We start from the raw sequence: 22,342 nt of genomic DNA, 5'->3' as shown, positions 1-22,342 counted from the left end.
TCCATAGCAGGGGTTGGCAAAGGTTTTCTGTAACAATCAGATAATAAATACATTAGACTTTGTGAGCCAAGAAGCAAAATTAAAGATATTAAGTAGATACTTACATAACAAGAGAAAAGACAAATTTACACATTTTTATTTCTTAAATTCAAAATATAACAATTGTGTACATTTTTTGTAATATAGATCCACTAATGAGAAGAATGGAATTTTTTTTTTTGGCATTTTGCTTCACTGGGATTCAAAGTTAATGTTATCCGGGGTGCCTGGGTGGCTCAGTTGGTTAAGCATTCAACTCTTGATATTGGGTCAGGCCATGATCTCATGTTCATGAGATTAGGCTCTGTATTGGGCTCTGCGCTGACAGTGTAAAGCCTGCTTGGTATTCTCTCTCACCTTCTCTCTGTGCTCCTTCCCCACTTGAACTCTCTCTCTCTCTCTCTCTCTCAAAATAAATAAATAAACTTAAAAAAAAAACCCACAAAGTTAGGGGCGTCTGGGTGGCTCAGTTGGTTAACCGTCCGACTTTGGCTCAGGTCATGATCTCGTGGTTCACAAGTTCAAGCCCCACACTGGACTCTTCGCTAACAGCTCAGACCTTGGGGCCTGCTTTGGATTCTGTGTTTCCCTCTCTCTCTGCCCCTCCCAGCTCGCTCTCTCTCTCTCTCTCTCTCAAAAATAAATAAAAACATTGAAAAAACTTTAAAAACCCGCAAAGTTAATGTTTCCTATCATAAGGTAGGTTACAAGTGCTCATTTATAAAAACCATTCTTAGCTCATGGGCCATACAAAAACAGGCACAGGCCAGCCAGATATGGCTTCTGACCTCTGTTCTATAGTCACCAATGTTTGAAGCAAAGTCAATGCTGGGTGCTCTGTTCCAAGAATCTGTAGTGTAATACCTTGATTCAGAAATTAAACACCTCAAAAGGACTCTAGAGTAGCTTTCAAAAGATTCAGATGTTCCTCAAACACATAGGTCTAGCACTGCAATGATTGAAATAACCATCCTTTCAACCAATATTTTTTTTTAATTTTTTTTTTCAACGTTTATTTATTTTTTTGGGGACAGAGAGAGATAGAGCATGAACGGGGGAGGGGCAGAGAGAGAGGGAGACACAGAATCGGAAACAGGCTCCAGGCTCTGAGCCATCAGCCCAGAGCCTGACGCGGGGTGCGAACTCACGGACCGCGAGATCGTGACCTGGCTGAAGTCGGACGCTTAACCGACTGTGCCACCCAGGCGCCCCCTTTTCAACCAATTTTACTGAGCACCTACTATGTGCTGGTACTATCATAGTCACAGGGGATGCAGTGGTGAGCAGGACAGATGAGCACCTGATCTTCACGGGGGATAAGACTGCAAACAAGAATAAAAGAAACGTGGAGGCGGGGGTCGCCCTGGCTGGCTAGTTGGTGGAGCATGGGACTCTTCATCTCAGGGTTGTGGGTTCAAGCCCCATGTTGGGTGTGGAGATTACTTAAAAAAAATCTTAAAAAAAAAAGAATAAAAGAAAGAAAAAACTGTGATCAAGTAGGAGTGCTATGGAGAAAGTAAGAAGACATAACAAAAGAAATTATGGATGGGAGCTACCTGGATAAAGTCATTTAGTAAGAAGTTCCTTTTGCTCAACATTCTCATCAACCCTTTTTTTATCAGACCTTTGGATTTTTTCCAGTATGATGGGGGTAAACTAGAATCCCACTGTGTTTTGATCTGCTTCCATGGTTTATTGGTGGAACTAATCATCTCTCTGTATACTCATATTGCTCTCTCATATATATATGTATACATATACATATATATACGTGTATATGTATATTATATATGATGTACATAATATAATGTATATAATAATAATGTAATTATAATTATAATGTAATATAATTATAATAATATAATGTGTATATATATAGTATATATAATGTAATCCCCTCCTTATTTTTCTGTTCAGTTGTCTATCTCTCTCTCTCTTTTTTTTTTAACCTATGTGTGTGGGGGGGGTCTTTTGTTGGTGGTAGTGTTTTTATATTTTGGATATTAATCTTTTATTGGTGATACATATTCAATATCCTCTCCCAGCCTATGATTGTCTTTTAATTTGATTTTAATTTTTATCTGGTAAGTAATCTACTTTATGTAAGAATTGGTTGTTAGCTACCTATCTCAACAGGCAAATGGAAACAGTCATGGGTTTTGAGTTTAACCCTTCATTTCATCCCACATAGCTCTGTTTTACCCAAATTGGTAAATGTCTCTGAGCCTGGGCTTCCTCAACTGCAAAATGAGGACAATTCCCACCTCATCGGTTTCTTCTGAAAATTAAATGAAAGAACACATGCAACTCCCCTAGCACAGGGCCTCTCCCACCCCACTCTTAAATCGTAAACTTCTCGAAGGCCTTATCTTCCCTGTACTACCAAGGTCAATACTTAAATTTTGGTTTCTTGTGTTGGTTAAACTAAGTTTATCTTTTAAATGTATATAAAATACCAAGTATAATAGCATGCAGTTAATTGACTAAAATATAGAAGGCAGGATCAGAAAAATAATTTAGTTATTTAACCCATGATTACTCCACTGGCCTCCTTTGAACTACACCTTCCCTGCTTCCTCACCCTTCCCTCCCGCACCATGTGCACACATGCATACACACACACACACACACACACACACACACACACACACACACACACACACAAAGGCCTGGAGCTCAGTTTTCTGACTTCTGGAGCTGCCACAAAGCTTTGCTCCCTGCATATACCCCCCTCTAAACGCCCCCCTCCACACACACACACTGATGCTCATCCTAATTAACTTACTCTCCCTCATTAACATAGGATAAAAATGCTTCCCCAAATCAGACACCTGGAAGTGTCACAGTTTCAGTCTTCAAGTTATATTACAAAGCTGCAGTAATCAAAAACAGTATGGTACTGACACAAAAACAAGACATAGATCAATGAAACAGAACAAAAAACCCAGAAATAAAGCCACAATTATATGTCAATTAATCTTTCACAAAGCAGGAAAGAATATACAGTGGGAAAAGGACAATCTCTTCAACAAATGATCTTGGGAAAACTGGACAACTACATGCAAAAGAATGAAATTGGACCTCTTTCTTACACCACACACAATAATAAATTCAAAATGGATCAAGGACCGAACCGTGAGGCCTGAAACCATAAAAAATCCTAAAATAGAGCACAGGCAGCAATTTCTCTGGCACTGGCGGTAGCAACATTTTTCTAAATATGTCTCCTTAGGCAAGGGAAACAAAAGCAAAATAAACTCTCGGGACTACATCAAAATAAAAAGCTTCTGTAGAGCAAAGGAAACAACCAACAAAACAAAAAGACAGCCTACTGAATGGGAGAAAATATTTGCAAATGACATATCCAATAAAGGGTTAGTATCCAAAATATATAAAGGATTGATACAACTCAACACCCCAAAAACCCCCAAATAATCCAATTAAAAAATGGGCAGAAGGCATGAACAGACATTTCACCAAAGACATCCAGATGGCCAATAGACACATAGAAAGATGTTCAACCTCACTTATCGTCAGAGAAATACAAACCAAAACTGCCATGAGATATCACCGCACACCTGTCAGAATGGCTAAAATCAAACACACAAGAAACAATAAGTGCTGGTGAAGATGCAGACAAAAAGGAACCTTTGAACATTGTTGGTGGGAATGCAAACTGGCACAGCCACTGTGTAAAACAGTATGGAGGTTCCTCAAAAAGTTAAAAATAGAACTACCCTATGATCTGCTAATCACACTACTGAGGATTTACCCCAAGAATACAAAAACACTAATGCAAAGGGATGCACGCGCCCCTATGTTTATTGCAATGTTATTTACAATAACCAAATTATAGAAGCAGCCCAAGGGTCCGCTGCTGGAAGAATGGATAAAGACGATGTGGTAGATATACACGACGCAGTATCATTCAGCCGTATAAAAGAACGAAATCTTGCCATTTTCCACGACATGGGTGGAGCTCGAGGGTATAATGCTAAGCGAAGTAAGTTAGTCAGAGAAAGACAAATACCATATGATTTCACTCATCTGAGGAATTTAAGAAACAAAACAAAGGAGCAAAGGGGAAAAAAAGAGAAACAAACCAAGAAACAGACTCTTAACTATAGAGAACAAACCAATGGTCACCAGAGGGCAGGAAGGAGGAAGGATGGGTGAAGTAGGTGATGGGGATTAAGAAGTGCACTTGTCATGATGAGCGCCGAGTAACGTACAGAATTGTTGAATCACTATGTTGTACGCCTGAAACTAGTGTAACACTGTACGTTAATACTGGAATTTAAATTAAAACTTAACAAAAATTAAATTAAAAATTTCAAGAATGAAAAATATTAAACATCCCAATGAATATTAGGCTTTATACCCCCCCAGACACGGATGTCTATACCTTGTTGATGCCAAAGGGCCTGCTTCCCAGGAGAAACGCAAGGCTGAACAGAGACCATCCTCATTTCCAGAGCTGTTCCCATAGGCCAGGCATCTCTACCTACATGTTTTGATTAAGCACTACTACTTTTCACAGAGGAGAAAACTAAAGACTAGACCAGGGATGCCACATCCAGTGAGGACGGGAGCAGAATTTAAACTTCCAGCCTCAAGTATAAAAATATGAGCCCATCTCACAGATGAGGCTGCACGATAATCAAGTCCTTTCATGACAAGTGCAAATCCACAGAAACAGGTCTCCAAGAATCTCATGCGTTACCTTCACTGGCTTCCCCATATTCTACCCCCAAAACTGCTGAATGAGGAGGCCTCCCTCCACATGTGATCTAATCACTGTGCTCAATTAGCATTCTGTGAATTAGGATTTGTAAGTGATTTGTTGTACTCCACTCAAAGTAGATAAAAAACAAACTGAAAACACTTGCTGTCGTGTTATGCACAATAGCAAACACTGTATAACATGCATATTGCCTCTGATTTGGGGCCAGATCCTGAAAAGAAGTTTGGAAGTCTTTCAACTTGCTCCAACTAAAAGTAAGTGATCTCTATGAAGATGGGTTTAAACATGGAGTTTGAGTCATCTCCCCAGAGGCCTTCAGCTCATTTAGATGCATGGCTTTATTTATTCAAAACTTGCTTGCCTTCTCCCCAGAAAAAAAGACCTGCAGCCCATCATCCCATCACTACTTTGTGCAAGGAATCTAACATAAACAATGTCAATGAGAATCACTGTATCTAACAAGCTCCAGGACACGCCACAGCAGTGTTTATAAGATGTAAATGGAGTCTTGTTTTATTTCCCCTGTTCTGCTAAATTCAGATGTCTGCTTCATTTTAGATCCAGGCCTCCTGAAAAGAGCTTCACGTGCTTTATTCAATACTGTCAAATGTGCATACTCAGTGAGGCGTTCAGAATGGCGAACAAGAAACATGACCTAGACGATGCCCGTTTAGATACGGATGATTGAAGGGTTACCATACCGTGGTGGCCGGAAGTGCTGCTCACCGAACATTTCCAGCTCTCTGATTTCTGAGCACAGGACAGGCCTCTGTCCTCCCATAACGGGTATGTGGCCACTGGATTGTCAGCATGAGTGCTGGGTGTGGCTTCCAGCCAGGACATTTAATAATGCCATGCAAGACCCTCCGGAGCGTTCACCCCTCTGCCAAGGTGCCAGGCAAGCCTCCAGATGGTGACTGCGCTGCCAGCCTGGGGTCCAGAGAGAGGATGACAACAGCACTGAGAGTCACCCCAACCCAGCCAACCAGTGACAGATACACAGCATGAGCAAGAAATAAACTTTTGTTAGTGTGAGCCCTGAGATTTGAAGGTTGTTTGTTATCACAGCATAAACTGGCCCCCTCCTGCCCGACACCCCCAACAAATGGTGCCATGAAAATGGGCTTGATGTCTCTCGTGATAAGTTAGCAGATCTGTGTAATTTAGTATCTGAAGCTAAATGTTATTATCTTGTCAGGGAAAGATCCGTCGGCCCATAGTTCGCTCGGACCCCAATCATCATGTTCTAAAATCTGAATTAAATAGACCAAGCAAAATTGGAGAGAGAAAATTACAGTTGTAACCTTCCAAACTGCCAGTTCTAATTTATTGATGTGTCAAGGTTCTTAGTTGTAAACAATAGAAACCACTCTGGCTAGTTAAATAGAAAAGGAATTGATTAAAGATTTATTAGCTTGCAGAATCTCAAGGGCAGGAACACCACCCTACTCGCCAGTGTAGACTACACTGCCCCACTGCTGGGCACAGACTCTATGGCTCATTTCACCAACCTGGACACAGAATGCCTCCAGTCGGCCACCATTTCTACTCCACAGCCATCATGCCACTTGTTTCTTTGAATCTCTAAGGTACAACCATATTCTCACGCAGGTATATCTGAATGCTAGGCCTCGGTTGCATGAATGCATTCTCGGTGCAAGGAAAAATGGGGAAATTCTTTTCTGGTGTTTTTTTTTTTTTTTTTTTTTTTTTTTTGTCTTAGAAAGGTGAAGAATTCCTCAAATACAGTAGAGAAATTCAAAGGTGTGGTCAAAAAGAACGATTAATACCTGCTACATCTTGGGTAGCAAGTAACAGGGATGACTAAGGTCTTTAGGGCTCATTTTAGTCCACAGTCAAGTTCCCAGAGCCTCTCTGGTTTACCTCTCCCTCAGTTCTACCCAAGTACCCTTCCAGTGAATCCCTCTTCTCAGTAGTTTCAGTTGGCTTCCGTCACTTGCAACCAAGAGACTCCTGATACAGAAGTAATCGTATATTAAAGAGACTCAAACTAGCCAGTTGCAAACAGGAGTGTAAATATTTAGATGCTGTGAAGAATTTTTCAGATTTCTTTTTTTTTTTTTTGCAGAGCAACTCTCTGCATTGACAGAAAAAAAATGAAACAAAAAACATAAGACTCTAGCTTTAGTTTGAGAACCCTAATTGGGATAATGGGCTACGTACTGATCACACTTACTTTCTCTATTAAAAGTCCCCACAAATTACTTTTTACTTAAAAAAAAATAAAAGGAAAAATGTTGCATCTACAAAGATCTTGTGTGCATATACCCAAATGAATTTTTTAAAATGAGTAATATGCAGAAGGTGCCAACTTACTGCCAAATGCTACATGGAAATAAGGTTATCTGGGGCACCTGGGTAGCTCAGTGGGTTAAGCATCCGACTTCAGCTCAGGTCATGATCTCACAATTCATGAGTTCAAGCCCCACATCGAGCTCTGTGCTCACAGCTCAGAGCCTGGAGCCTGCTTCAGATTCTGTGTCTCCCTCTCTCTCTGCCCCTCCCCTGCTCATGCTCTGTCTCGCTCTCAAAAATGAATAAACATTTAAAAAAAAAAAAAAGGTTATCTATAAGAATATATCTAGACAGAGAAATAGTTAACCGATAGAGAAATACATACACACAGAGGCACAGATGCTAGGCTTATTAAAAAACAAACAAAACAAAGCAAGACAAACAAACAAACCTAAACTCTGCTTCTGGGTGCTCAGGTTCAAGATCCCTGAACTGGACTAGTTAAAATATTAGAATATGAGGAAAGCAAAACCTTAAGGGTAAAACTGTACAATAACTATACCAAACAGTTAAGGAATGCCAAGGACTTGACTTCTTGAGGTAACTTAGGGAAGGCTTCCCCTTTCTCCAAGAATGGCTTCTGGAACAGGGAGGGGGCTCCCAGGCTATGATTATGGCTTGTGGCTAGAGCTGACTGATCCAAGGTGAGTATCTAAGACAGTAAGCTGGAGCTGAGGGAGGCCAGTCTTGTTACAGTAACACTTTGGGAAAAGGTCAAGGAGACCTGGGATTTCCTGGGCAACCCTGCTCCTTCCCCCTGCACATAGTGGTCGCTTAACTCTTCCTCCAATTCAGTGAGAAATTCTCAAGGTTTTCCCAATAAATGTCTTTAATTTTTTTTGTTTGTTTTGGCATTTTTTGCTTAAGTTAGGTCAGAGTCCATTCTCTCTTGTTTATAACCAAAAGAACATTACATTAACCAAGTATACTGCTGTACCATCTTTCCCCATTATCCAACTCTAGCCTTTAGTAACTCATCTTTCTTGACTAGGAATGACTAAAAAGGCCCTTTGGTTTCTGCGTATCTAGTTTTGCTGCGCCGTGTGGTCATTGAGCTTAGCAGCATTAACATTGCCGGTCACTTCTTAGGAAAAACGATGATCAATTTTGACTTCTGGCTAAGAGGTTGCAACTTCAAATGCGTTCAGAGATCAGACAGGTAATGCAAATGGAGAGAGTGCTGTGCTGGGTTCCACTGGACACTGTAGGCCCCATCGAATGATATTAATGTTCAAATACTTAAAAAACTGTACGGTTCAAATAAAATTCTTCACTGGCGAGATCTACTGCCTGAGCCATTCACCAACAACCCAGCTTGCTATTACCCATGGTCCTAGACCGTGAGGCTCATACAACTAAATTTTGTCTCGATCATTTGACAGGATAAAAATGCTCTTGTACAGCAAATCCTCCCACCCTCTCTTAGCAGAAAACTCCACAGGCCATTAAGGGGACCCGCGTGAGGTCTCTAGAGAACCTAAGGGCTGCTTTTAAAAGAAGCTTATCAACGCTGGTAGATTCCTGCTTTTGTGTGTGTCTCGAGGTAAATGAAGCAGGCTCCTGTTACTTTCTATGAAGCACAGAATAAAGAGCCAAACTCCTTAGAGGCAGAAGTACTCCAAAGGTGTCATAGCGTAGATGGAAAACCTCAAATGCCCATCACCCTTGACAGTCTCCAGTTTGACTACACAACTCTTGATTCTCTTCGCAGACGAAAAGGGAAACCTCACTCGAGAAAACTGACAGGATTTTCTTGTCCTCGGAAAATGGACTGGACACATTGCACCTAACATCTCCACCACCACTTGTTGACAAACAGTGGAGCCTCCACTACCAGCTCCTTTGCCCACAGAATGTTCTCTGAGGAACTGTGGGGGTTTAGAAGGCGTGCGGAGGTCTATTCTCCATCTGAGGCACATCCAAGTTTTAATCAAAACCTGCTTTTCTCTGTGAAACCAAGCAACTGCTATTTCACACCCACATATTGCTGGAGCTCATTCGATTACCCTCAATGACTTTGTTTAAAATGAAAATGCTTTGCCTCCTGAGGACAGTGTGAGAGGACTGATTAATGTTGTTCCCTGAAGGACAGGAGTTGTAGGTGCACAGCAAAAATCTAAGCAGCTGGAAACTACCGCTGGGCCATATTTTACAAGCCATTCAAACCTACCTTCAAGGGTTCTGCAAAGAGTAAGGACTTTGAAGGCAGTTGGATATATCAAAGGCTCTACTATGCATCTTCCTCTTCCCTCCTGATGAAAATCACAGAATTAGAAAACTAAGATGATGAGAAGTGAGGAAGAACGACTGAATTTTTCCATATGGTTATTCAGAAAAGGAAACAGCTTTTTTTTTCTTTTCTGACACATTGTTCCAAAGGATCTGTAACTAACAAACCAATCCAGCACATTGCTGGTTCCCTGGCTCTGTGACTCAGAAGCCACTTTTCTCTCCAACATATTAAATGTCAAGTAAAATATCTCTGATAAGACAGAAAAAATTTCTTCAGGAAGCTTGGCTCCTATGTGAGTGCTTCTCCTGTGCAAATGAGCCACGTACTGTGGTGCTGCCTTTTAGGTGGATTGCTAACCTGTAAGAGAAACATCTACTCAAGACTGTGGAAAGCAGCATAAATCATGGAGGCCGTATCTTAGTCCTCACCCATGTGAGGTTTCGCCCATGTGATCACAGTGTATGTCAAAGACAGAAAAACCAGAAAGAAACACAGCAATGCGGGGAAGGAAAAGAATTACAGCAATGTCAAAGACAGAAAAACCAGAAAGAAACACAGCAATGGGGGGAAGGAAAAGAATTACAGCGACGTTTTTATTCATATGTAGTATGCAGATTCTAGTGCCTAAGAGCTCTGATGGAAAGCTTCTGTCTATACCAAAATGCATGGGTTCTAGGGTTGCCCTAATGAAAAAAGACAGTTTTTATCCACCATGTATCATTTGCCCCGATTTCACAGTGCTCTAACGCTACGACCTCTACTGTGAAAGCAGATGTAATATTTAGAGTTAGTTTCTTGCATGACTCTGAAAGAAGGGGAGGAGGAAAGAGGGAAAGAATTATATGAGGACCGCACTTTGCTTTTCTTTTTTATAACAGATTATTTTCTTTAAGAGAAGCACGAGCTATGATTAAAGTGGCAATATAATTGCTGAATTTTTGTGCCTCTAACACCTGCAAAGGAAGCACGTTGACAAGAAACCCTCCACAACCCAATTATTCCATGCAGGTTTCATCCACCCAAAAAGCCATCCTCAAAATAGAATGGAACTTTTTCTCCTTCACAGATCTGGTAGGTGCCTTCCACAAAGTAACCAAGAACCTAAATAGCATTGTTTACCGTTATTCTCAACAAGCAAAATTTAAATAAGATCCAAGGTTTTTAACGCATAATTTCCGAACTTTAGGTGTCAATTACTTAATGGTGCATTCAGCTTATATTGCACATCTGGACAGGAGGCTATAAAGGAGTAAGATCGATAAGGGATAGCAAACTCTGTTTCCAAAAGTGGGAGAACAGATTGGATAACTGGTCTTTCCGGTTTTGAGGAACATTTTAATTCAACTGAAAAAAAAAGGGAAAATGAAACACATTCAAGATTCCCACTAGCTAGGAATGCGAGGAAGTTACAATGTATATCTTGAAGAAGAGTAAATAAATAGAGAGCTGGGGAAAAAAAGAAATCCAGGGAAGAGTCTTCCTTAGGAGGCTAAAAAATTAAGCAGTACTTTAAAAATAGCAATAAGCTCAGTCCTTTCTTATATATTTTTAACCAAAGTCATTTAGAGTTACACATCATAGGTTGAAATAGTAAGATTCTCATATTTTTTTACATATCGGTGTCTCAGGAGTAAGCATCTACAAGGGGTCATTTTGGGAAATACAATCCTTTCCATCAAACACAACTGTGGGGACAAAACGGTCAATCTGAAATGGATTACCATGCGACATGTACAAAGCAAATGACAAACCAGGATGCATTTGTCATCATCCCCAGTTGGGGAAAGATTGGCATGGAAGTAGGATTGATATGGGAAGGTTTCCAGGTGATGACCCTTGACCTGAGCGGTCAAGAATGGAAAGGGCATGAATCACAGGAAGGGAGGATGGAAGGCTTGCAAGGAAGAGAATCAGCATCAGCCAAAGGAATGGAAATAGGTTACAACAAATTACACTTGGGGAACGGCTGAGGCTAAAGACCCAGGACAGATATGTGAATATTAAAGCTACCATTAATTGAGTGCTTATCCCATGCAAGACTCTATGCACATATTTCCTTCTGTTTTTTTTTTTTTTCTAATTTAATTTTAATAAAACTGAGCTCCAGGGCTCAGACCCAGATCGCTCGTTTGTGTTAGCCACCCCTCACTCCCTAGCTGATCTCCTACAGTCTCATGGCTTTAGTCCCACCTGTACACTGATGACTCCCATCTCTCTCTTCAGCCTGGATGCTTCCTCCAACTCTAGACTAATACGTCCAACTGCCTGTTTGACATTTCCACCTGGATGTCTAAAGGTTACCTCAGACTCAACCTGTTTAAATCCAACCTCCTGATTTCTGTCCACTCCCCCCCAAACCCAAAGCTAAACAACAAAAACTTCTCCTCCCTCCCTCATCTTCAAACACATCCAGGATCAGACCACTCTGCACACCTCCATTTCTACCAGCCTGTATAAGCCACCACTGTCCCCTGCATCACTGCTACAGACTCCTGAAAAGGATGGATGTGAACCTCCCCTCCAGCGACCCTCGGAGTCTGTGCATTCCAACCCTGTCCATGTGCAGGACAGGCCCCAGTTACAGACACTGTTGTCTCAAGTGGTGACCAAGATTTAAGAGTGATTCTTGGACAGGTGACAACAGAAACAACACAGGCTGAGGGCGGATGTGAGAGGAAAACTGCAGGGCAGGCCTGATGGGGACATCTGAGGACATAGAGAGAAACAAAAGAACCTGAACCTTTAAGGAAAATCAAGTCCTAGGTCAAATGTCCCCTCACGGTTAGCCTTTTTTGACTCCTCAGCTGGAGTTCAAGACCTTATTTACAACTTGAGTCATATTACTAGAGGCCCAAGCCGAGTGCTGCCCTCACCAGACTTTGAACTCATTTTGGGCCCCGGCACCTGATACAGCATCTGGGACCTGGAAAGCCTTTGGCAGACATGTGCTGGAGACATAACATGGTGTCATGGAAAGTGCATTAGGAGCATGAAGAAGGGAGTGGAAGAGCAAATTAAGACTTCACTTGGTGGGGGGGGGGGTGGCGGGGGGGTCACCTGGGTGGCTCAGTGGGTTGCGCATCTGACTCTTGGTTTCGGCTCAGGTCATGATCTCATGGTTCATGGGATGGAGCCCCATGTCAGGCTCTGCACTGACAGTGTAAATCCTGCTTGGGATTCTTTCTTTCTTTCTTTCTTTCTTTCTTTCTTTCTTTCTTTCCCTCTCTCTCTCTCCCTCTCTCAAAACAAATGAATAAACTTAAAAAAAAAAAAAAAAAGATTTGGGAAGTGAGGTTTCAGAGATAGGAAAAAGTATTTGAGTTTATCCAGGAAGGTAACACTGATGGCCAGGCAAGTACAGCAGGGGTATGGCACCGCAGAGGCAAGCCTTGGAGGAAAGGAAGGCAGGGGTGTGATCCTGAAAAGTAGGTTAGCCTGGGAAGCTACAGGAAGCAGCAGAGTCAAAGAAAGAATTTTCCCTCTCCCCAAGAGGTGGGGGGTGGGGGACAGGGGATGTTTTAAAGAAAAGAGGGTGAGCCAGGCAACAGATAGAAGTTGCCCTAGAGGCTGTGGTTGGCTTGATGGGTGTGAGGCCCAGGCAAGCTCATACCTGCAGTTCTTAATCTTTTCATCCTCAAGGACCTAGTAAATTACTGAGCTCCAAAAGGAGGGAAGAAGGCCAGAGGCTTCACAACCAGAGGTTAAACTTGAACCACTCACTGAGGTGTGAGCCAAGAAGTTAATGCGGTAGGAAGAGCAACACTGTCGAATGCTGTAAGACAAACCCAGGTTATTACTTCAGTCCTTGAGGTTCCAATTAACTTCCCATCAAGAGGCGCCGGGGCTCGGCTTCTCGCTCCGTGCCAGCCACCATGCCAACGTCTGCGGCGGCACTCAAGGGAAATTCGGCTGGAGAGTGGATCTCCATCGCCTCGATGAAGGCAGAGAGGAAAAGCCACTCACGGTGGATACCCACCTCGCTTTGCCAGGCCTCAAGGAGAAAACCGGGGGAAGCACAGAATATAAGTAAAACCCCAACACCTTTCTTTTCCTTTCCCTGCCCATCACTCGTAGCCCCTCCTCACTAGAATGTAAGCTCCTTGAGAGCAGGACTTGGTCCCTCACTGCTGGATGCGAGCCTGCAGGGAGCCTGGCACGCGGTGGACGCTCGGTGGAATACTGAATGGACTCGGCTCAGTCCCTCTTCGTCTCTGGGCGCTGGAGGGTGCCACCACTGGAGCCTCCAGGGAGGGCTGAGCTGGGAGAATCAGAAGACTTCTCCTGAAGGTCCCGGTGGGGCTGCCTGCGGGCCCGAGCGGAGGGCTCTGAGCGCGGTCGGGGAGGGGAGTCGGGTCTAAAGGCCCACGACTGCACCGTTTGCAACTGACCTTCCGGCGGGGACGCCCGCGCGGGGCGCAGCAGCCCGGCTCCGGCGTCCCGCTGCCGCCGCCCTCCGGAGGCGCTCGGCGCCCGCTGCGCACGTAGGTCACCTGCCTCCTGCTGGCGCCTCGGGGCGGGCCGGGCGCGGGCGGCAGGTGCGGCCCGGGCGGCCCGGGAGCCGGGCCCGGCGGGGCGCTACGGGCCGGGGGCCGGGGCCCGGCGCGGCGCAGCTCCGCGCACAGTCGCAGGCCGAGCAGCAGCGCGGCGCCGACCACACACCGGCGCAGGACGCCGCAGCCCCTCCCGGGCGGCCTCTCCCGCGCCATGGCAGGGGGGCCGGGCCTGGGGCTAAGCTCGGCGGCCCGCACGCCGCGCCCGTCCGGCAGCGAGGATGTGGCCCCGCGGGCCCGAGCCGCCCACGGTGGGAACTCCCCCGCGGGCCGGGGCGCGGGCTCGGACCCGCCTCCCTCCCCGCGGTCCAAGGAAGCCTCGGCGTAACCTTATCCTGCCCGGCCGAGCGCGCCGGCCGCTGGAAGGAGTGAGGGGCGGCGTGCCGGGTGGGGTCGCGGAGGTGCAGGAGGCTCGGCGGGGCCAGAACCCGGGCTCCGGGGGGGTCCCCGAGGAGGTGGGGGGGGGCTCCACCCCGGCCTCCGGCGCCAGGCGGAGTTGAAAAGCTACATGGCCAGAAAAAGCGCATTCCTAACGGGGTCCTGGTTGGTAACTTCATTTTGTAGCATTAGTGTTGTTGAAGAAACACAGGAGGTAGGTGAGCTGCTAGGTTTTGCTACACGGAACAAGTTCTGATTGTCAAGCAGTTTGTGCCATTAAGCACAGCATAAAAATATATCGCACTTAGGTTCGGGTTTACAACTTCTCTCCCTCAAGAAAGGGGGGGGGGAGGAAATAGCACTCGATACAAAATAATCAAATTAGAGCTATTCCATTTCTAAATTCTGCCCGAAGCCAATCCATGCTTTCTCTCCGTGTTATGAAATGTGTGGGGGTGAAGGAGAGGGAAAGAGCCAGCTAAGACATCTGACAGCAGGGAGAGAGAACAGAAGTTACCATGGCATGATGTAAATCAAATTAATTTAGCTCCAAACACACACACCTCCCTGCTGTCTTGCAGAGATACAGAGGGACAAATTTATCTTTAGGCAAAATGCTCCCCAGCTGGTATTTCCATCACCACCTTGACCTTAATTAATCAGACTGAACGCTCACAGCCTGAAGTCCGGTGTTGACTGTTCATTTCCAATGGTTACAATTCTTTCCCATAACCTGTTTGAGGTTTGGGCTTGGGGTTTAAGGTTTGGATTTGGGTTTGTTTTCTTTAGCTGTGGCCACTTCTTTTTATGTTCTATGCTTCTATTTTCCATACTTATACATGAGACTACCCCTGCAGTCCTATTCTCTCCCCTAACTACCCACAGCTTGGACAACAGAAACCAAATATGGAGTCCCCTTCCCTCACTCCCTGAATCTCAGGAATTTTCCACAAGGAGCCCTCCTCTCTAAAACCTCTGTAGCTTAAGAAAGAGCCAGTCTATTCTCTGTCACTGTACAAAGCACTTGGGCTATTTTTCTCCACATCTAACAACACAATGGAGTCCATTCCCTGGGCCACACCAGTCTTCAGGCTCCCTAGTGTTTCATTATGATTGACTCTTGTTTTTTTTCTTAGATGTAGCCCTGGGGCTATTGCAGATGGGCTTTGTTTTAAGGAATCCAAGCAAGTAACATTTCCCTGACACAAATTTTTAGAGAAAATCTCACATTCTGTGACTATTTAAATAGTCAGACTTGACCTATGTGTTGGATCAGAACCCTGTCTTGCAGAAGCTGTGAGACTTTGGACAAAGTACTTAACCTCTCTCAGCCTCCATTCTCTGGTGTGTAAATAGACCTATATATCTGGTAGGATTACAAAGATTGCATAAAATATTAAATGTTCAGTAACTTAAATAATGCCTGGCTCACAGAAGCTACTCAATTAATGGTATTTTTACCATTAAAGAAAATCCTGGATGTTATCATGAAAAATGAAATTTAAGCATTGATTCTAAAGTAGGTAAATGTAAGAAAGTATAAGGAGATTTATAAATATCTTACACATTGTCTGGCATCAGGAGTATCCAACAGTTGCAAGAAACAACGATTAAGGCTCACAGATATACTTCATTAAGTTGTGTAATTGTGTAAGGCTATTTTTAAAAAATTTTTTTAACATTTATTTATTTTTGAGACAGAGACAGAGCATGAACGGGGGAGGGGCAGAGAGAGAGGGAGACACAGAATCGGAAACAGGCTCCAGGCTCTGAGCCATCAGCCCAGAGCCCGACGCGGGGCTCGAACTCACGGACCGCGAGATCATGACCCGGGCTGAAGTTGGACGCTTAACCGACTGAGCCACCCAGGCGCCCCTGTGTAAGGCTATTTTTTTAATGTTTATTTATTTTGAGAGAGAGAGAGCACATGCACACGTGCACATGCGAGCAAGGAAGGGGCAGAGAGAGAGAGAGAGAGAGGGAGAGAAAGAATCCCAAGAAGGCTCCATGCTGTAAGTGCAGAGCCGGACACGGGAAACTCACCAACTGTGAGATCATGACCTGAGCCGAAATCAAGAGTCTGACACTTAACGAACTATGCCAGCCAGGTGCCCCAGTAAAGCTGTTTAAGACATGATGCACATTGTGCTTGATAAATCTGGATCACCAAAGTCTGGTGTAGACTTTGCCAGAAGTTTTATTTTCTATGCAACCAACACAGTGCTGGCTAAAGAGGTAATCTTTGGAATATTACAAAACCACTAACTTAAGCCCTCTGCTCATCTGTTGAGTTACTCTCCAGGGGGGGAGGGGGACATGAGGAGGATCCTATATTATGAAAATGGGGATATTTAATAAGGCTCTGGACTGGGGTTGGGACGGGTTACACAGAACAGTGTAGCTCTTGAAGAAAATGGGCAAGATGACCTCATATTTTCCCTTATCTCATTTCTATGATTCTCTAATAATGTTTCCATTATGAGAAAAAATCCAAATAAAGTACAACATTTAAATGCCCTTTTCCCTCATCTTTTACAATGGTCCCTACATGTTTATTACTAATAAAAAGGAACTGTTTATATGTATGTAGCATCATTAATTTTCTAGGAAGAATTCCCCCATTTTTAACTTCCGCACATTTCCCTGTGTCGTGGATTTTAATGAATAGTGAAATAGGTTAGTTGGTAGGCGGCAGAGGAAAATCTAACTGATCACTGTCTTAGCTGACAAGCCATCTTTCATTCACGACATCTGCTTTTCTCATGGAGTTGAACCTGTCATGTTCCTTTCTGGATATGTTTCAAAAATGTAGATAATCATTAACCACGGAGTCATAGGTTGGTTACTTAAATGTGCAGGTCAGTAAACCATGAAAGCAGTTTTCATCAGATCACAAATTATATCCTTCCCGAGGTCTCAGCCAGCAAAATGAGTAAAACAGAACATTTTTGCCGCTAACCTCCCAGACACCATGCATTTAAAATGAGTACACATGCTGTAAAGTGTAGTGGTTCTCAGTCCAGGGTGATTTTGCCTCCCCAATGACATTTGGCGATTTCTGAAGACATTTTTGGGTGCTACAATGGGTGAGGATGAGGGGAAGATGCAAGGGGCATCTAATGAGCAGAGACCAGGGATGCTGCGAGATCTCATCCAGGGCAGAGGATAGCCTTCCACAGCAAGTAATTATCCAGCCCCAAATGTCAGTAGAGCTGAAGTTGAGAAGCCCTGTTGTAACAATAGATGTTCATATGGCAACTTTTAGTTACAGACTGTTGGGAGAGAACACAGAAGCTGAAAGACAGGGATCCTCACCTCTACAAAGTGGTTATTTCCCTTTCACTACATGAAGTATCTTGCCTGAATTAAAGTAATCAGATTTGGAAAGGAATAGAACTAGAATGTCTGGCATCAACATCTTCCCCCACGCACCCCATCCCCACCGTCTTTTCTATATGTAATACATGTTCATTGAGAAAAAGATGTCAACAGTCACATACCACGATTCGGAGATAGGTGCCCTGTCAGACTTTTTCCTATGCACCTAGGTACATAGTTTACAAAAATGAAATCACATTATACGTATTTCTTAATAATCTGCTTTTGTATATGGTACAAATACTTACATATTAAACAATGTGATGTCTGGGATTTGGTTAGAAACAATCCAGTGGAAGAGGTGGGAGATAACGGGTTGTATAAATGAAGCAAGACTAACTTTGAGTCCATAATTGTTACCTGGATGATGGGGTTCACAGATCTCTATTATTGAGCATGTTTGAAATTTTCCATGATAAAAATGTCATTAAACAGTAAGCTATTAACCAATAGCATCATTTTTAATGGCCATATGTACTAAAACGTAACCAGTCTTCCACTGTTGAACGATTAGATCATTTCCAAGCTTTAGTATTCTAAACAATGCTGTGATGGACATCTTTATAGCTACCTGCGATGGATCAGAGGTAGACTGAGAGAGAAAGAAAGAAGTCAAGGATGATTCCCAGGATTTTCCTGAGTAATTGGAAGAATGAAGCTGCTATTAACGGAGAAAGAAAAGACTTAATAGTAAGAGTAGTTTGGGGTGTAAAATCAAGACTGTGATTTGGGTGGTCATGTTAAATTTTGGAAGCCCATTAGATATGTAAGTGGAGGTGTCAAGTAGGCAGTTGTATTGAAAAGACTAGAATTCAGGGGAGCAGTGAGGGCTAGAAATACAAATTTTAGATCATGGGCGCAGTGATGTCAAATAAGGGAGGGAAGAAATATTTGAAGACAGCTCTGGGTCCACCAATTTACAGTCAGGAAAATGAGGAGGAGTCAACAAAGAATACTGAATTCAATGGGTAGACAGTAAGGGAAGAGAACATGTCCCAGAAACCAAATGTAGAAAGTATTTCTAGAAGGAAGAGACTAAAAGGTCTAATAACATGTGGGCTGAAAACTTCCCATGAGACTTGGAAACATGATGACTTATTTAATACCTCTTTCCCAACTAGGACGGAGGCTCCATAAATTCAGAGACTTTTCTTCAGTTATTTCTACAATACCAGTTCCTAGAACTTTCCCTGGCATGTCGTATGTGCTCAGTAAATAATGCTTGAGTTAAAGAGTAGAAATGAATCAAGTCTGTGTGCATTTGTAATTAGTTATAATTCTTGAGAATAGAATTGCTAACTTAAGGCAAAATTAATAGATCTTTCGATGTGAAGTGCTATTATTAATTTTTCAGTCCACCAAAGAAGCCTGGGAAGCCTGGATTAATCCCAAAGTCCATCAAGTATTCCTTTGTTATCAGTGGGAAACCTCAAAAAATAGCTTGAGCCAGCCTCTGGCCAAACGATGAACCAAGCAGTTTATTTTTAGTTCCCTCCCACTCTGCTATCACTATACTTGATCCCACATTGGATTTCCCCCTCATCACCAGCTGCATCTTACATAGGATTGTGTTCGTCGGGCTGTCAATTAGTTTCATCCTCCCCACCCTAAACGTGTAGCTAAATAAGAAGATACCAGTTCAACATGACTTAAGGCCCCATCGGAAGTATCCATGCTAAAGGAAGAACTCACCAAGATGAAAGCTTTGAAGACCTAGAAGAATGAAGTTATAATAGAATGACAGACACTGGAACTGCTGCTCAGGGCTGGCATCCCTGCCTAAAATCATACCACTGCTTGATCCACAACCTAATAAATCTGGCTCAGAGCTCGCCTAATGGAAAATGCCTGAGGAATGGCTTAATGCCCTCGCCTGCCTGGGGAGAGACAGCATGAGTCTTTCCTGCTTCTTTTGAATCTCCTAACACTGTGTTCTCCCATTCCTGGTATTCAACTTACTCTAGAATTTGTGGTCTTACTTTCTCTTTCCTTTACATAGGCAGTTTCTCAAATATACAGGTGCAGTCTTACCTCTGTACCCCTGCAACACCCTGCATAGAATGGGTCTCAACCACGTCTCTGGAATTGTTGACAAACAACAGACATCACACCCAACCAGGCTGAAGTCAGACCCAAGATACCACATTTCTTCCAACAGATCCTGTTTGTCATCTATCCTGCCTGTAAAAAGAATCATACCCCAACCGCTACTGGATGGCTTACAGGTTATGTCTCCAACCTGGTACTTTTTTTCACCCAAGGGACTTGGAAAGAACCATGGAATGCTTCACACAAGCCATTGGGAAAGAAGAACCAAAATGAAAGACACGGCTGGGGGGAGAGCAGTACTTTGTCAGCATGGGAATTTTGGGGGTTGATGGCTCTTAGGTAAACTCTCAACCTGGACAGGAAGTTCATAAAAGACACACACACACACTTTCCTGGATTCTGAAAACACATCTGAGATATTATTAGGTAGATTTATTTAATGAGACAGTCCTGGATTTCATGACAATAAAGCAGCTCAGGTGAAGAATTATCAAAACATTGCCTGTTTCATAGGACCACCTATGGAGCATTTCCCCTCCCTCACCCTCAGCTCATCTTATCATTATGACACATGCCAGAAATAATCTCCCAAGCTACAGATCACTTTGAAGTCAGAAACATTCCTGGTTGAAAATTTCCCAAAGTCAAGGGCTTAAAAAAAAATCTTTTAAGGTCAGAAAAAGATCACCAGGGAGCTGACAGGGTAAAGTGAAGCACAACATGCCCAAAGGCAAAAATCTCCAGGCCCTGTCATTTCAACTGAGCTTGTGAATATATTAAAAATCCAGAGGTCAAAAGCCATTTTACTTTCTCATCACATTACTGCTCTAGCCCTACAGAAAGTATAGAAACCATATTATTTTCAGATCATGATGCGGGGATGCTCACATTCAAGCATGCATGAGAACCACCTGGGGAGCTGTTTAAAGATAAGTCAGAAGCCCCACCTCCAGAGAGGCAGTCAGAGGTGAGTCCCCCAAATCTTTATTTTAATGTGTTTCAGGTGGTCCATGATCAAACTGTCAGAAGTCTTGGCACAGAAGTTCCCCAGCCGTGGAAATAGTTGACTGTCAAGGGTGAATAGTTGAATGTCACCGGTTCTTACACGGTGTCCACGTATCCATGGGTGCAAATATTCTCCCGCAAGCCTCTAAGTACAGTTACTAAGAAAGTTTTACGTATTAACAAAGGGTCTTCATATGAGAAGAGAATGGCAGCCATTCTCTTCTTCCCCATGACTCGTTCCTGCCTGCCCTCCCTCCCCTGTTTCTGTAGCAGCTGGAAATCTGCATCACTAGTGAGGCTGCAATGGCATTCAACTCACTAGAGGACCCCAGAGAGTTAAAGAGACATGGTCTCGGGAAGGTAGATTAAAGAACATAGCCAAAAAGTCAGCAGGAAGGAGAAGACCCTACTCTAAGCTTAAACTACTCACTGGCAGTGTGGCCTTTGTACCAGTTACCTTTCCCCTCTATGCCTTGGTTTCCCCATCTGTAAAATGGGCATAATAATGGTAACTTCCTATGTAATGATTCTATAAATTGATATATTTAAAGAACTCGGAATTGGGGTGCCTCTTGATTTTGGCTCAGGTCATGATCCCTCAGTTTGTGAGTTTGAGCCCAGAGTTGGCCTCTGCGCTGACAGTGCAGAGCCTGCTTGGGATTCTCTCTCTCTCTCTCTCTCTCTCTCTCTCTTTCTCTCTCTCTCTCTCTGCTCCTTTCCCCTCTCTCTCTCTCAAAATAAATAAACTTTAAAACAAAATTAAAAAAATAAAGAACTCGGAGAGTGTGCCTGGTGCATGGTAAGTGCTTCACGTGTCTGTAATGTGTTCCTATCGTTCACTGAAAGTCAGAAAGAACATTAGTTTTCATTTTGCACTGGTGTGTATTCCTCTTGCCTTCGTGTTGAATTGTTTGGGGCTTGGGCCCACTGGGTCTTGACTCCACCGACATAAGCGGGGAAACGAAACCCACACCTCTGCTTCTGTTGTTCCTACCTAGCCCACTGTCTTTTTCCTTTACAGTCATCAGCTACCAGGTCTGGGTACCTAGCCATCAGCTACCAGCATATCTTCTATGCTTTCCACCATTTCTTTTTTTAATTTTTTTTAACGTTTATTTATTTTTGAGACAGAGCATGAACGGGGGAGGGTCAGAGAGAGAGGGAGACACAGAATCTGAAACGGGCTCCAGGCTCTGAGCTGTCAGCACAGAGCTGGATGCGGACGCGGGGCTCGAACTCACAGACTGCGAGATCATGACCTGAGCCGAAGTCGGACGCTTAACCAACCGACTGAGCCACCCAGGCGCCCCTCCACCATTTCCGGGAAGGCATCTTGATCCGATTTGACTGACGGGCCTTTTCCTTCCCACTTGGACCTGCAGTGTTCTAAAACATGCCCTTTCTCCCTTGTGCTTCTGATTTCTGCGGGCGTTGTGTGCCATGGAACCACACGCCACTCTCCTCTCCGAGTTGACCTTTCTCAAGCTGTTGGTCGCGCTCACTTTTGCACACTGCGCTCCGCACAGTGCCAGTGCCCTTGCTGCTGATTGCCTGTCATCCGCCCCTCGGAACAGCGCCCGTCCCGCTCACTTGACCCGGAGCGTGCACCGTCAGTATTAGATACGAAGCCAATCGCAGAGCACACATCCC

General features: G+C 43.8%; 1 protein-coding gene across 1 annotated transcript in view; it reads right to left on the bottom strand.

Moving 5' to 3' along the window:
• Positions 1 to 14,038, bottom strand: part of METTL24 (methyltransferase like 24) — a 102,511-nt gene extending 88,473 nt beyond the window's left edge. Inside the window, exon 1 of the mRNA XM_047101370.1 lies at positions 13,721 to 14,038. Within this exon, the coding sequence (XP_046957326.1) occupies positions 13,721 to 14,038 (318 nt within the window). The remainder of the gene's footprint in view (positions 1 to 13,720) is intronic.
• Positions 14,039 to 22,342: the final 8,304 nt, after the last annotated feature.

This window comes from Lynx rufus, unplaced genomic scaffold, assembly GCF_022079265.1.
Source record: "Lynx rufus isolate CCGP_SWC_20201006 ecotype Redwood Valley unplaced genomic scaffold, mLynRuf1.p SCAF_6, whole genome shotgun sequence".
NCBI classification, from domain to species: domain Eukaryota; kingdom Metazoa; phylum Chordata; class Mammalia; order Carnivora; family Felidae; genus Lynx; species Lynx rufus.
The sequence above is the reverse complement of the archived record's forward strand: the minus strand, read 5'-3'. Positions and strand labels throughout refer to the sequence as shown.